Source organism: Pinus tabuliformis, chromosome 6 (genome assembly GCF_031772625.1).
Source record: "Pinus tabuliformis cultivar Carrire ecotype Pingquan chromosome 6, CPIR1, whole genome shotgun sequence".
In the NCBI taxonomy this organism is placed as follows: Eukaryota; Viridiplantae; Streptophyta; class Pinopsida; order Pinales; family Pinaceae; genus Pinus; species Pinus tabuliformis.
In genome coordinates this window covers 1,653,544,925-1,653,560,304 of record NC_142292.1, presented here as the reverse complement: position 1 = coordinate 1,653,560,304, position 15,380 = coordinate 1,653,544,925, and the positions used below count along the sequence as shown (strand labels likewise).

The 15,380-nt window shown below is 30.5% G+C and overlaps 1 protein-coding gene and 1 pseudogene across 1 annotated transcript in view; one reads left to right on the top strand and one right to left on the bottom strand.

Annotated features, from left to right (window-relative positions):
* The window catches only part of LOC149265300 (transcription factor MYB1-like), a 31,238-nt gene extending 26,178 nt beyond the window's left edge, over nucleotides 1–5,060 (top strand). The window contains exons 2-4 of the mRNA XM_089402806.1: nucleotides 4,233–4,383; nucleotides 4,674–4,836; nucleotides 4,962–5,060. Of these exons, the coding sequence (XP_089258932.1) occupies nucleotides 4,233–4,383; nucleotides 4,674–4,836; nucleotides 4,962–5,060 (413 nt within the window). The remainder of the gene's footprint in view (nucleotides 1–4,232; nucleotides 4,384–4,673; nucleotides 4,837–4,961) is intronic.
* Nucleotides 5,061–14,128: 9,068 nt separating this feature from the next.
* On the bottom strand, nucleotides 14,129–14,980 carry LOC149265299 (serpin-ZXA pseudogene; annotated as a pseudogene).
* Nucleotides 14,981–15,380: the final 400 nt, after the last annotated feature.

Genomic DNA, 15,380 nt, shown 5'->3' with positions numbered 1-15,380 from the left:
TAAATTCATATTTATATTTATCGATTTTACTTGGTGTCTTGTTTTTGGGAATGCATTTAAGTGTTTTGTTTTTTTTTTAATATTACATGAGAAAAACAAATTTGGAAATGCTATAATTTCCTTTTTATAATCACAATGCAAGTATGAATTGTATTGAAAAGAAACATGCACATGAAATATTGAGTAAATTGTTGCAAATAACCGCTTGAGGTTAAAATGATGGTTATGCTTGGGGAACTCGGTGGTGGTGATCAGTATATAGTTATACTTCCGGAACTCGGTGGTGATTTCTCCAATTCGCCTTCTTTTTACTTAACAGTGAGAAAATAAAACCAAATTATTAATAAGTTGCTGGAATTAAATTGTTTGTTATTAATTGTTCTTGACTTATTGGAAATTGTGATTTCCCTGGGATCAAGCAGACCAGCTAAAAGTCTAGTATTTTGTCTGGTTTACTACTTATCAATGGTTACTCATTGTTTTATGGTTACTCATTGTTTTTAATTCATTGGAAATTGTGATTACCCTTGGATCAAGTAGAACAACTAAAAATTTAGTATTTTGTCTTGATTTACTACTTATCGATGGTTAGAGAAATCTCATATTTCTAAGAAAAATTAAGTTAGTTTTAAGAAAAATAAAAATAAAGACTTTAAAATTGTAACTTAAAAAATAAGTGGTTGAATGTTTAAGGTTGACCTAGGTTTTCGAGGAAATAAAACTAAGTTTGAGCTCTATTTTCAATGGACGTTAATAATTGTTTAGCTCATATAAATTTTGGTTAATTATTATATATTTTATATATATATATATAATTTTATCAGTTGAAAAATATTTTTTAAAAATTTATAGTGATTATAATATTATTATAGACTATTTTACAATTAATTAAATTTAATAATATTTTATTTTTATTTTTTTTTCTTCAGTAAAGACTAATTCTATTAAGAGGACATATGGTACAATAAGAAGTTACAACTCAGAGAAGCAAGAAAACAGGCAGCCGGAAAGGATAGTCTATCCACCTCGGCCCCAAAGAGAAAACAAGAAGAGAGCAACGCTGAACAAGAAGTGACAAGAAGAACAAAGTAACAAGAGCGGAACAGAGGATTCTACCCAACACGGGTAGAATCAGCTATTCGGCATTTTTTTCCTTTCTTTTTACCAACTCTGACCCAACCAAGATTGTTGCGCTGAGCTGGTATGATTTGCAAACTGAGCTAGGCTAAAGGAGAGGCCTCCTTGTCTGAATCCAAGGGAGAGGACTCATGAGTTCTTTTCTGTGCTTTGGGAGGAGCAGAAGAGTCCTCAGGACCAGTCGAGGGCGGATCCCGTGTCTGCATTGCGGCCATTCCTTCCACATCCCCTTCCTCTTCATGCGCTGGAATCAAAATCATCCATGGGGGGAGGATCATGAGGTTTCCAGCTTTTTGATTTCGGCTTAGGATTGGCTTTCTTCTTTTGCGCAGGCCTCTAGGGACAAGAGCTCTGGTGCTCTGTGAGATGGCAATGCCGACAAAAGGGTGTGTTCTCGTAATCCAGGATCTGAGTCGAATGAAAGTCTCCAATTTTAAGATTAATGAATAATAATTTAATTTTTAAATTATATAAAATAAAATCATTTAATTCAAATATATTTTAAAATGAAACATCTAACAATGGGTAGTTTAACTTTCCATTAATCCATTATTTTAGCTTTCCATTTCCATGAGGTAGTTTGGCTTATCCATAATTGTAGTTCTCCATTAATCCAATTGGGTAAATGCGACTGTACTATTTTTATCTTCTCATATAATTTCACAATAAAATTAATCAATCAATGGATTGATATTGTAGTTTTTGACAAATTCTGTTGCATTCTCACAGTTTGAAATTTTTTTTTTTTTAACTAGTTGGTATTGTATTTTTTTAATAACAAACAATATTGAAATATTAAAATTTAAAAATTTAAAAATATTTTTTTTTAAATATATACGTGTGATTAAAATTACCACATTTTAATAATTCTATTAACTTCTTTTTACACCTTTAAAGCAAAGTGCGTAACGGTCTCTTGAACGTTAGTTGTTCAATGATCATGAGAACGTTCTTGACCGAACAATTGCGTCGAGTACCATGTTCTTCATTTGAAACAGTGATATCTCGAATTTGCTGCGAGGCATACGTTGTTGTTTGATCTCGCACCTTTGATTGAATGGCGTAATATTCAGCATATATTATAATTATCGGTATTCAGCATGATAGTTTGCCGTCCAGATTATGGATATGTTTCCTGCATTTTTTTTTTCTCTCACACCAATGATACATTTTTTTCCACTTCTTGATCATTCGAAAACGCAATCATGGCGAACCCCGGTGTCTTTTTGTATCTACTGTGCAACTATTGTTCCCTTGTCATTAGTGGTTGCATGTTCCATAAACGCCAGGCCAAACACTGTTCACCGTGGACATTCATTATGATTGCTACTTGAAACTCCGTGGAAGCTCAATAATTTGGAGCCGTGCATCCTTTATTCGAAGTAGATTTAATGGATTCGACCCAATTTTCTGTAGGTATCTGGGTGTTTAAGAAAGCCATTTACTTGGTGTGGTTTTAAAAACTTTATTTTTCCTAAAATTCGGCGAAGAAAAATATTTAGGAGGAAGTTTTAAAGGACGTTTAATACACTCAAAACTCTACTAGCACAGCTGTTAATTCGCTGTTGAACATGGATAGGTATCTGCTGGTGTTGGAGCAAATCACAAACTCTTGAATAGTATAAGAAATATAAATAGGGATAGTTGGACACTTCATTTTTATAATTTGATAAGTGGCAATAAATTTATAATCAAATAAGTGGTGTAATAAATTTATAATTAATTAAAGCAAATGTGAAAATATAATTATGGGTTTAATACCCAAAAAAAAATTATTGAATTTTTTTTGTTATAAAGATAAGAAAAGACCAAAATATATTAATATCTTAGATTTTTAATTATAAAATTAAAATTATAACCCATATAAATTTATTTTAATCATGGATTTAATCTATAAAATTATAAATATAATCACTATAAATCATTTTAATTATAGATCTAGCAAGTTCCGTCACGAATCAATTCTCTTTATTTGCAAATTTATTTTCAAGTGCAAAACTTGAAAAAAAGTTTCCATATTGAGAGATTTGATGCTTGAGAGATCACTAGTTAATATATATGTGTGTGTGGATTTAACACCTTTAAAAATTTTTTAGGCACTTGGATTGTGTAAACTACATAACTTAAAGTTTCAATTCCAACCAATCTTTGTCAAATTTTAGACAAATTTAACTAAAAAACCTAGAATATAAAATAATGAGAATACTTGAAACATTTTAACCATAAAAAATTATTTATTTTCAATTTCTTTATATACTATATACATCATATTTTTTTAACCATATATATTAAATGAATAAGTGATATTGAAATATTTTATTTAACATAATCATTAAAATATTTTATTTTAAATCATATTATTCACACTAAAATTTTCTTCTTACTATTAATATATTTTTACATATACATTATATTGCTTACATCATATTGAAATATTTTATTTATTATTTTAAATATTTTTTAAATGTCATATATTAACTTTTTATTAAAATTTAAATAAAGTACACATTTTTAAATTATTTTTTTTTCAGATTATTTATGATTAACATTTTATATATTTTTTGTCATTTAAAAATGAAAATATCAAATTCTTTTATATATAAATATTTTATTTTGTATTTAATATAAAGTTATCTAATTTCACATAAATATTTAAATATTTTATCTATAATTAACAATAAAAATAAAATATTTATATGTTTTCTAATATTAAAAAAATAATAAAAAGAAATTATTAAATTTTGATAATACTTTGATTAAAATTAACTAAATATATATTTAATATTCGTTTTTATTTGTTTATTATAATTAACACATATCAACTAACATAGGTAGAAGATGCCTGACCCAAAGAAAAGAAATGATTAATATACCAATGTTAATAAAAGAAACAATTAAAAACTTAACCTATGAAACTCTAAAATATTTATATTAACCGTCCGAAAGAAACGATTTTTAATAGTTTTAACCTATAAAACTATGTGAAACAACGAATTTCCGACTTTTTAATAATGCTTATATACACCATTTTATGATCGGCCATATTTAATCATAATTCAAACACTAAATTTGTAGTGAGAGGTTAGATAAATAAGCGGACATAATTTGTTTTGCGGGTCTCATCCGGCGTGGAAAGGGTTGCAGACTACGTTGGGTGAAGTATCTTCGTCCTGACATTAAACGAGGAAATATTTCCGCGGACGAGGAGGAGCTCATTATTCGCCTTCATCGTCTTCTTGGCAATCGGTATGTGGAAATGACTTCAACATTTATTCACTTGGGCAGAATTCAACCATGGCCATTCTTATGATGAAGGTGGATTTCAAAAATATTTAGAAATTTAACCGACAAGAGCTAGGTTAAACAACAATTAATTTTAATCCTGTCTATCGGATTTTAAAATATTTTCGTAATCTGCAATCGAGTTAATAAAATATTTCTAAAATCTAAAATGGGCTTAGGTTAACATAACAGTTCATCAATGGCCATGTCATAGTAATATGTTCTGTGAAGGTTATTTTTTTGCGTGCATGCAGGTGGTCGCTGATCGCAGGGCGACTGCCTGGGCGAACCGACAATGAAATCAAGAACTACTACAACAGTCATGTGAGCAAGAAGATGCTGTCCATAACCCAATCTCAATACAACAGTACGGAAAATCTGAAGACGTGGTCAAGATCTGCTCCCCTAAAAAAATATGTATTGCAACCATAAAAAGGACTGTACAGTGTAATCTGTAATCTGCTCTCGTCTCCGTCATATAACTACACTGGCGGTAGAGACGAATGAAATTGAAGTTGTGTTGTGATAAAGGAAATGTGCAGGGCGATAACAGTTTAACCGACGCTGATGATGATGATGGAATGGAGGATTTCTTCGATGGATCAAAGGTAGATTGGATTCATGAACTCGATCTACAGTAAACAAACCCACAGTCGCTGGGCTAGTAATTGTTAGATTTTGAATGAGAAGAAAGTGAAAACTGTGGAGTATAGAATTATTTTTATCTTTTTTAGGCTGTGGTTTACCAAATCTTGATCCTCTCAATAGCAAGGTACTGATTTTGATCAACTGAGCCAACCCTTAAAACTGAATATGACATATGACATAAAGCTGAATATGACAATGATTGTCTTAATATTATCAATCAATTAAATCAAATTTTATAAGAGATATTAATATTAAATAACTGGAATAAAATTTAACTAAACTAAACTAATTTTATTTAAAAATTTTAGCTCCAATGTTTTACATTTTTTGGACACTAAAGACGAATAAGAGAGATAAAACATTAACAAACCTTAAATGAATCCCATAAAAATAAATTAGCAAACCTTAAATGAATCCCATAAACACCATCAGAGTAGTCCCATAAATATAATCACAGAGATAATATTGTTAATAAATTAATCTTTTTATTTAGTATAAATTTCTTTCTATTCCATGTTCTTCTTTTCCCTTTTAAACTAATTATAAATTTGGATCTGTTAAAAAAATAATAAAACTTTTATAAATCAATGAATGGAATTTTCACTAAATTTTTTTAGATTTTTAAATATAATATATAAATATTTATATTTATTTAATATGATTTTAAATTTATTATAATACATGATACCCTATCAATTTTTTTGTTCTTAAAACCCATAGATTGATGCATATGGACATTTACAATTATTTATATAACTATGCTGATTATCAAAACTTTGATCCTATTTATTTCGAGTGCTGAGTGAAAGATTTCAATACAGTCTGTCTTGTTATGTAGAAATTCAATGCTTTCATAATTTAAGGATGTTTGAGATTAATTGTGGTTGTTATGGAATCGATGTCTTTGGACTCATAACATTGTTGACAGTTAAAGTGGAATGTGAAGGGGTTGATATAAAAAACATATAAACTAATGGAAGTTCGTCCAGAGAACTTAGGAGGGTCAACGAATTTTTTTTGATTTAAGGAAATCACCAAATATGGTTCTAAAAGTCAGCGTTTGATTAAATTATTGTTGGCAGTCGTCATATGATTGCATTATTGTTTCACTAAAATGACTTCGTGGGAAATGAGGAGGGACATCACTGTGAATGAATTTTCTAATAGAGAAAAAAATTAACCATACCGGACATATTAAAATATAAGAGTGGTTGGTCTTTCCATTGAACAAGTTGGATTCATGAATTTCAAATTTTCATCTCTGTAGATGTGTGGAGGGTTTTTTTTGTAAGCCAATGTCTTGGAAACGTTCTGCAACATGTTACGACTCGTGAATAAAGAATGTCGAGGTTATTTAGGGTTTCAAATAGTTTATTGATGAAAAATAAGATATTGGAGAAAGTGGGATGTATGTTATAATTGCTTGAATATGAAAATGGTAAAATGTATAATATTTATATTTATAAATTAAAATAGAAGAATTAGTAGTTATAGAGTTATTATAAATTAATAAAATATTTTTATAGGAGATGTTTTGATAATAGGTTGAATTGGATATTTTTGTAGTTTTTTTTTACTCATTTTCTCCCATTTGCAAATAGTATACTAGCATAGCATAATCGCATTGATATATATAGTTGAGATAAGTTGATAGGCCTATATCCAATACATTTATTATTATTTATTTAGTAATATTAATATGAATAGTTTTATTATTATTTATAAATTACTTATTATTATTATTATTATTATTATTAAATAGTCAATTAATAAATAATTTAAATAAAATAATTATGAATAATAATAAAAAATAATAAAATATTTATATTTATAAATAAATAATATTAATATTAATATTAATATTAATAGTAAAAGTAAATTGTAATCACTCTTAACAAACCAAATAGATTGATACTAAAAATCAAGATTATATTAGTTATTAAATTTTATAATTTATAATTAATAATGATAATTTATAATTACTAATAATAATTATAGTTATGGTTAAGAACAGGGATAAATATTATAAACCAATGGATTATAAACCTGAAAGATTTAAATTAAACCCTCCGATTAATATTATAAACCTTATGAATAATATTATACTGTAGGAATATGAACCCGCATATTAATAAATCCAAGGGATTGATATCATTAATGAAAAAGACTAATAAACCCAATGGATTATAAACTGATGGGAATAATATTAACCACAAAGAACTAATATTATAAACCCAAGGGAAATAAAACCTATGGTAAATATTATAATCCCTAAAATAAGCATTGAACTATAAGATTATAAACCCAAGGGATTTATATTAAACCCTAGGTTTAATACTATAAACCCTATGAATATATTATACCCTAAGAATATGAACCCTTAGATTAATAAACCCAAGGGATTGATATTATAAACCCAAAGGACTAATAAACACACCAAATTAATACAAAAAACCCAAGAGCATAATATTAAACCTAAGGGTTTAACGTTATAAACCCAAGGTATATAAGCTTTAAAATACATATTACAACCCGTAAAGTAAACATGGTTGATTATTGTTGACCATGGTTAATTTTCATATTGACACAATCTTTGTCACAATGCAACAATGGATGGTGAATGACCATGATTGATTTTCAGATTAAGATAATTGTCACAATATGATGTTGGACCATGGTTGACCATTGTTGAACATGGATGACAATGGTTGTCATAATGTGACGTTGGACAAAGAGACAATCATCATCACAATGTGACCATGAGTATTGACCATGGTTTATTTTCATATTCAAATAGTCTTTGTCACAATGTAACGTTGCACCATGGTTGACCATGATCAATACTCATATTGGGAGAATATTTGTCACAATCTGACATTGGACCATGGTTGACCATGGTTGTCACAATGTGACATTGGGAAATGAAACAATATTTGACACAATGTGACCATCGTTATTAACAATCATTGCCCATTATTGACCATAGTTGACCATGATTGATTTTCATATTGAGACAATCTTTGTCACAATGTGACATTGGACCATGGTTAGTTGTGGTTGACCATGGTTGATTTTCATATTGAGACAATCTTTGACATAATTAGATGTTGGACTATGGTTGATTTTCATATTGACCATGATTGATGGTTGACCATGATTGACCATGGTTGATTTTCATATTGACCATGATTGACCATGGTTGACTGCAATTGATTTTCATATTGAGAAAATATTTGTCAAATGCAACATTTGACCATGGTTGATGATGGTTTACATGATTGGACATGGTTGACCACGATTGATGATGGTTGAACATGGTTTATTTTCATCTTTAGACAATCTGTGTCACGATGTGACATTGGATCATGGTTGAACATAACTTTAAGCTAAAGGGATTTATATGAAACCCTATGATTAATATTATAATTTGTATGAATAATATTATATGCTACGAATATGAACCCTTCATTAATAAACCCAATAATTTGATATTATAAACCTAGGGGACTATTAAATGCAAGGGATTAATACTAAAAACCCAACGGATTATTAACCCATGGGAATAATATTAAATCCAAGGGTTTTATATTATAAACAAAAGGTATATAAACCCTAAGATAAATATTACAAGCCCTAAAATAAACATGGTTAACTATTGTTGACCATGCTTGATTTTCATATCAACACAGTCTTTGTTAAAATGCAACAATGGACCATGGTCCATGGTTGACCATGATTGATTTTCATATTGAGACAATATTTGTCACGATGAAATGTTGGACCATGCTTGACCATAGTTGATTTTTATAATGAGACAATCTTTGTCATGATGCAACCATGGTTATTAATGATCATTTACCATGACTGGCCATAGTTGACGAAGATTGATATTCATATATAGACAATATTTGTCACAATGTGATGTTGGAGCATGGTTGACCATGGTTGATTTTCATATTGCTATAATCTTTGTCGCAATGTGACATTGGACCATGGTTTATTTTGATATTGACCATGATTGATTTTCATATTGAGACAATATCTCACAACACGACATTTGACCATGCTTGGCCATGCCATTATATGATTGAACATGGTTGACCATGGTTGATTTTCATATTAAGACAATCATTGTCACAATGTGACGTTGGACCATACTTAACCATAAATGATCATGGTTGAAAATGTTTGAACATGGTTGATTTTAAACTTGAGACAATCTTTTGTATAATATGATGTTCAACCATGGATGGCCATAATTATAAACCCAAGAGATTTATATTAAACCCTATGATTAATATTATAAATCACATTAATAATATTATACCGTATGAATATGAACCCTTAGAGTAATAAACCCAAGGGATTGATATTATAAACCCAAGGGACTAATAAACTCTAGGGATTGATATAATAAAGGAAAGGAAATAACAAACTAAAGAGATTATAAACTCATGGGAATAATATTAAACACAACATATTAATATTATAAACCCAAGGGATATAAACTCTAAGGTAAATATTATAAACATTAAAAGAAACATTGAACCCTAAGATTAATATTATGAACCTTAGGATCAACATTATAAATCTAAGTAATTATTAAACCCAAGGGACCAATATCAGAAACAAAGGGCTAAGATTTATATTAAATCATGGGAACATAGACCTTAGGGATTAATATCAAACCCTAAGATTAATATTATAAACCCTAATACTACAAATTATAAACCCAACTTAAACTTTCATATGATAAATTGAATATTAAAAAGTCCTAATATTATAAACTTTGTATTAAACCCAAGTTTTGTGATGTAACAATGTGACATTGAATAAATTACAATGTAATGTAACATTGTGACAATGGACCATGGTTGAGCATGGTTGGCAATGGTCATCAATGATTAACCATGGCTAACCATGATTGATTTTCATATTGAGACAATCTTTGTCACAATGTGACGTTGGACTATGGTTGACCATGATTGACCATGGCTGATTTTAATATTCATCATGATTGACCATGGTATATTCACCATGAATGACTATGGTTGACCATGACTAAAACCGATTAACCATGATTGACCTTGGTTGACCATGATTGACCATGGATGACCATGATTGATTTTCATATTGAGATAATCTGTGTCATAATGTGACATTTGACCATGGTTGATGATGGTTGAGGATTGTTGAACATGATTGAATTTCATATTGAAACAATCTTTGTCATAATGTGATGTTGGACCATGGTTTACCATGATTATAAACTCAATAGATTTATATTAAACCCTAGGATTAATATTATAAACTCTATGAATATATTATACCCTAGGAATATGAACCTTTAGATTAATAAACACAAGGGATTGATATTATAATCCCAAGGGACTAATAAACACAAGAGATTAATACTAAAAAGCCAATGGATTATAAACCCAATTTAATAATATTAAAACCAATGGTCTAACGTTATAAACCTCAGGTATATAAACCCTAAGATACATATTACAGACCCTAAAATAAACATCATTGACTATTGTTGGCCATGGTTGATTTTCCTATTGACACAATCTTGGTCAAAATGCAGTGATGAACCATGATTGACCATGATTGATTTTCATATTGAGATATTTGTCACAATGTGATGTTGGATGATGGTTGACCATTGTTGATTTTCATATTGATCAAATCTTTGTCACAATGCTACGTTGGATAATGGTTAACCATTGTTGACCATGGTTAATAATGGTTGTCATAATGTGACATTGGAGAGAGATACAATCATCATCATAATGTGACCATGAGTATTGAACATGGTTGGACATGGTTAATTTTCATAATCATAAAATATTTGTCACAATGTGACGTTGGACCATGGTTGACCATGATTGATACTCATATTGAGAGAATTTTTGTTACAATGCAATGTTGGACCAGGGTTGTCACAATAAAATGTTGGACCATGAAACAATCTTTAACACAATGTGAACATGGTTATTAACGATCGTTGGCCATTATTGGCCATAGTTGACCATGATTGATTTTCATATTGAGACAATCTTTGTCACAATGCACATTGGACCATGGCTGACCATGGCTCATTTTCATATTGAGACAACCTTTGTCACATTGAGATGTTCGACTATGGTTGATTTTGATATTGACCATGATTGACGATGGTTGACCATGGTTGATTTCATATTGAGACAATCTTTGTCACAATGTGATGTTGGACCATAGTTGACCATGATTGACCATGGTTGACCATGATTGACAAGGATTGACCATGGTTCACCATGGTTGACCATGATTGACAAAGATTGACCATGATTAACTATGGTTGACCATGGTTGACCATGATTGACAAGGATTGACCATGGCTGACCATGATTAATTTTCATATTGAGAAAATCTTTGAGAAATGCAACATTTGAACATGGTTGACCATGGTTTACCATGATTGAACATGGTTGACCATGGTCTACAATGATTGGACATGGTTGATTTTCATATTGAGACAATCTTTGTCACAATGTGATGTTGGATCGTGGTTGACCATGAATGACCATGGTAGATGATGGTTGAAAATGGTTGATTTTCATCTTCAAACAATCTTTGTCACAATGTGACATTGGACCATGGTTGACCCTAATTATAAACTGAAGGGATTTACATGAAAACCTAGGATTAATATTATAAACCCTATGAATAATATTATACCCTAGGAATATGAACCCTTAGATTAATAAACCCAATGGATTGATATTATAAATCCAAGGGACTATTAAACATAAGGGATTAATACTAAAAACCCATAGGATTATAAAACTCAAGATATATAAACCCTAAGATAAATATTAGAAACCCTAAAATAAACATGGCTAACTATTGTTGACCATGGTTGATTTTCATATTGACACAATCTTTCTCAAAATGTGACAATGGACCATGGTCCATGGTCGACCATGATTGATTTTCATATTGAGATAATCTTTGTCACAATGTAACCTTGGACCATGGTTGATTTTCATATTGAGACAATCTTTGTCATGATGCAGCATTTGACCATGGTTGACCATTGTTAACCAAGGATGACCATAGTTGTCATAATGTGACGCTGGACAAAGAGACAATCATCGTCACAGTATGACTATGTTTATTGGTCGTAGTTGACTATTATTGACCATGGTAGACAATGGTTGATTTTCATATTAAGACAATCTTTGTCACGATGTGATGTTAGACCATCGTTGACCACAGTCGATTTTCATATTCGGAGAATTTTGTCACAATGTGACGTTGGACCATGGATGAGCATGGTTGTCACAATATGATGTTAAACTATGAGACAATCTTTGTCATAATGTGATGATGGTTATTACCTCTCATTGACTATGCTTGATTTTCATATTAAAATTCATTTAATGCTTCATTTAAATCTTAACATAATATAATCAAATTAAAAGGTAATATAAAAATAAACTTATTTATTTAGATATTTTAATTTATATTTCTAATTCAAATTATAATTTTTAATTTATTTTTTATTATATATATTTTTAAATTTATATATTTATAAATTTTAAATTTATGATATAGATATATATAATAATTATATTTTATTTAAAAAAATGATTTTTTATATTCGATTTTTTCTTCTTACTAGCCTTCAATCTTACTAGCCTTCAAATAAAATTTAATATGAAATAATATAAGAAAGTTAGTTGTGCACTTAACTTCATCTAGTTAGATACCTTAATTCATAAGGCTATCGAAAACAATAATTCCACAATTCAAGTAACGTAGAAAGTTTTTCGAAAACTAAAATACTTTTTCTCTAAAAGATTAAAATGTCTCCTGTAATTCTGCCATGCCAACAATTTCATGCAAACCGACTTAATGTAAGAACATCGGCAGTCCATATCCTAACGACTTTTGCTTGCAAATAATTTCAATGCAGCCAGTTACATACACAATAGCATGGAGGGCATGACCCCAGAAACCTTTTCAATCCCTCAAATAATGCAAAACGAACATAAAAATTAACACTCCACCACGCCGAGCACTTTCACAAAAATTGTGTCGTTTAGGCCGATATTCAACTTTTATTCATTCATTTCAGCGAGAATGAATACGTTCTATCCACAATCATATTATAAAAATACCAATATTTTGAAAATAGTTAGTTATTTTTTTAAATAAACAAATAACTTTATATAATATACTATGGTGTTTTACTTTTCATTTGAAAGTTTTATGCGGCCCACATTTACAATTTTTTGCATCTATACAACTGAAAAGGGTTCCAATATCTATTTTAAACTGTTATCCGGAACGTTTTTTTAAGATATTATAAACATTTACAGAAATTTTGAAATACCTACCATAAAAAAAGACTGACTATATCTAATTACAAAAACATACAAAACAATGTTTATAAATATATTTTTCAATCAAATTGAAAGTACAAACTAATTCAAGAGTTCATATCGTTTTATATTGAAAAATATGAATTTAGATCTGTGCCAATTGTTAAGCGTTGGATTTCGTAGCGTGTACCTTGCAGCTGTCAACATTAATTATACCGAAGGTGTTATTCTACCGAGTTGGGCTTGGCAAACACTATTCAGCCACCCAATCATAGTGCCCCATTTTCGTCGTTCCAGCGAATCCTTATGCTTGATTTTCGTCTTCTTTCATCTTGTCAAAATTTGACACGTGGAAAGCCACTGGCGGGAAATCTGTTGACCCTGCCAATACTTCACCCGTCTCTTCTGCTGCTGTTTCAACAGTCACGACTTCATCTTCTGCCATTTCAACCTTTCTCCTCGAACTCCAGCTGGGATAATTTTGCTTTGGGCCCTTTTGCCTTGTGATTTTCAGAGTCTAATTTGTTCGATCCAACCATAAGAAATAAACCAAATGTTGGTCCCAGAAATCCGCAGCTGAATATCCCCATCCCTGCACGCCAACAGACTCAGCTTTATCGATTTCCTCTGCCTCCGAAGAGTGCATCTATGTCCAGACACGTGTCGGATCTCGCAGACTTGGAGCGAATTCAGATTCTCTCAGCTTTATCAATTTCCTTTGCTTCCGAAGAGTGCATCTGTGTCCAGATACGTGTCGGATATCGCAGACTTGGAGCGAATTCATATTCTCGGCCATGGAAGTGGGGGCAACGTGTACAAGGTCTGACACAAGAAGCATTGACAGTAACAGCCGCAGCTTCAGTTCCCTTTTCATTAACCTCTGGAAACGACTTGTGAAAAACATTTGAAATGTGCAGTGACCTGGAAATACACCATTTCCGTGAAGTCTACCACATTAGAAAAAGGCAGCACCAAACCCAATTTTTTCATAAATTTTTGTGCCTTAAAAGAAAGGAAAACCCTACTTTTTCAGAAATTTTTGTGCCTCAAAAGAAAAGGAAAACCCAACGTTTTCAGAAATTTTTGTGCCCCAAAAGAAAAGGAAATCTTGAAGGAGGTAGCTGAAAAAATCCGACTTCAACTTCATGTCCTCGGGATAGATGATTCTCACAAAAATTAAGATTAATAGTTTTCTATAGATCAGGCAGGTCGCTTTTCTTATTGCACAAGAGGAAATACATGCAAAATGACACCTTTTTCTTTCCTTGGACATAGGGAAGACATATAATTTTGTAATTGCCAACTCTCTTAATAAATTGTTTCTTTTTTGTAGTCATCATGGACGCTTTCCCAGTTTCACCATTAAGCAAATTAAAAGTACCTTCCTATGTTGCTGAGGAATCAAATTCTTTTTTCCATGTACCCTTGAAGAACAAGGCATTTGTTAATACCAATCTCGTATGTTTGTTTACAGAATCAACTAGAAGTGGTTCCTATATTCTCCCTTTTGTTTCATCTACAACCCATTTATTGATCTCCATTCTCGTGTTTCTTTCAAACATTTTATGAGCTTTGAAAAGACCAATTATACAAGAAATTTGCTTCAATTCCCAGCTTCCACAACTATAAGACTAGAAGCATAACCTTTTAGAAAACAAAGAACAACAGCAAACTGAGTTAAAGGTTGTTGGGGATTTTTCTGGCAAAATCCCAAAAACAAACCAAAAAAACTCCACAGAGGCAATGCTCTGTTTCCTTTACTCCACAGGATCTTTTGTGCACAGGGAAGCTTAAAAAAAATTGACTAAAGAACAGAGTATTACATCACCATAAAAACATTTATATTCATTAAAACAAAATGTCATCCTCTTTGCTGAGAGGGATTCACCCAAAAATACTCTGCCTCTTTTACAAAATGATTTTTACACTGCTGTGTAAAAT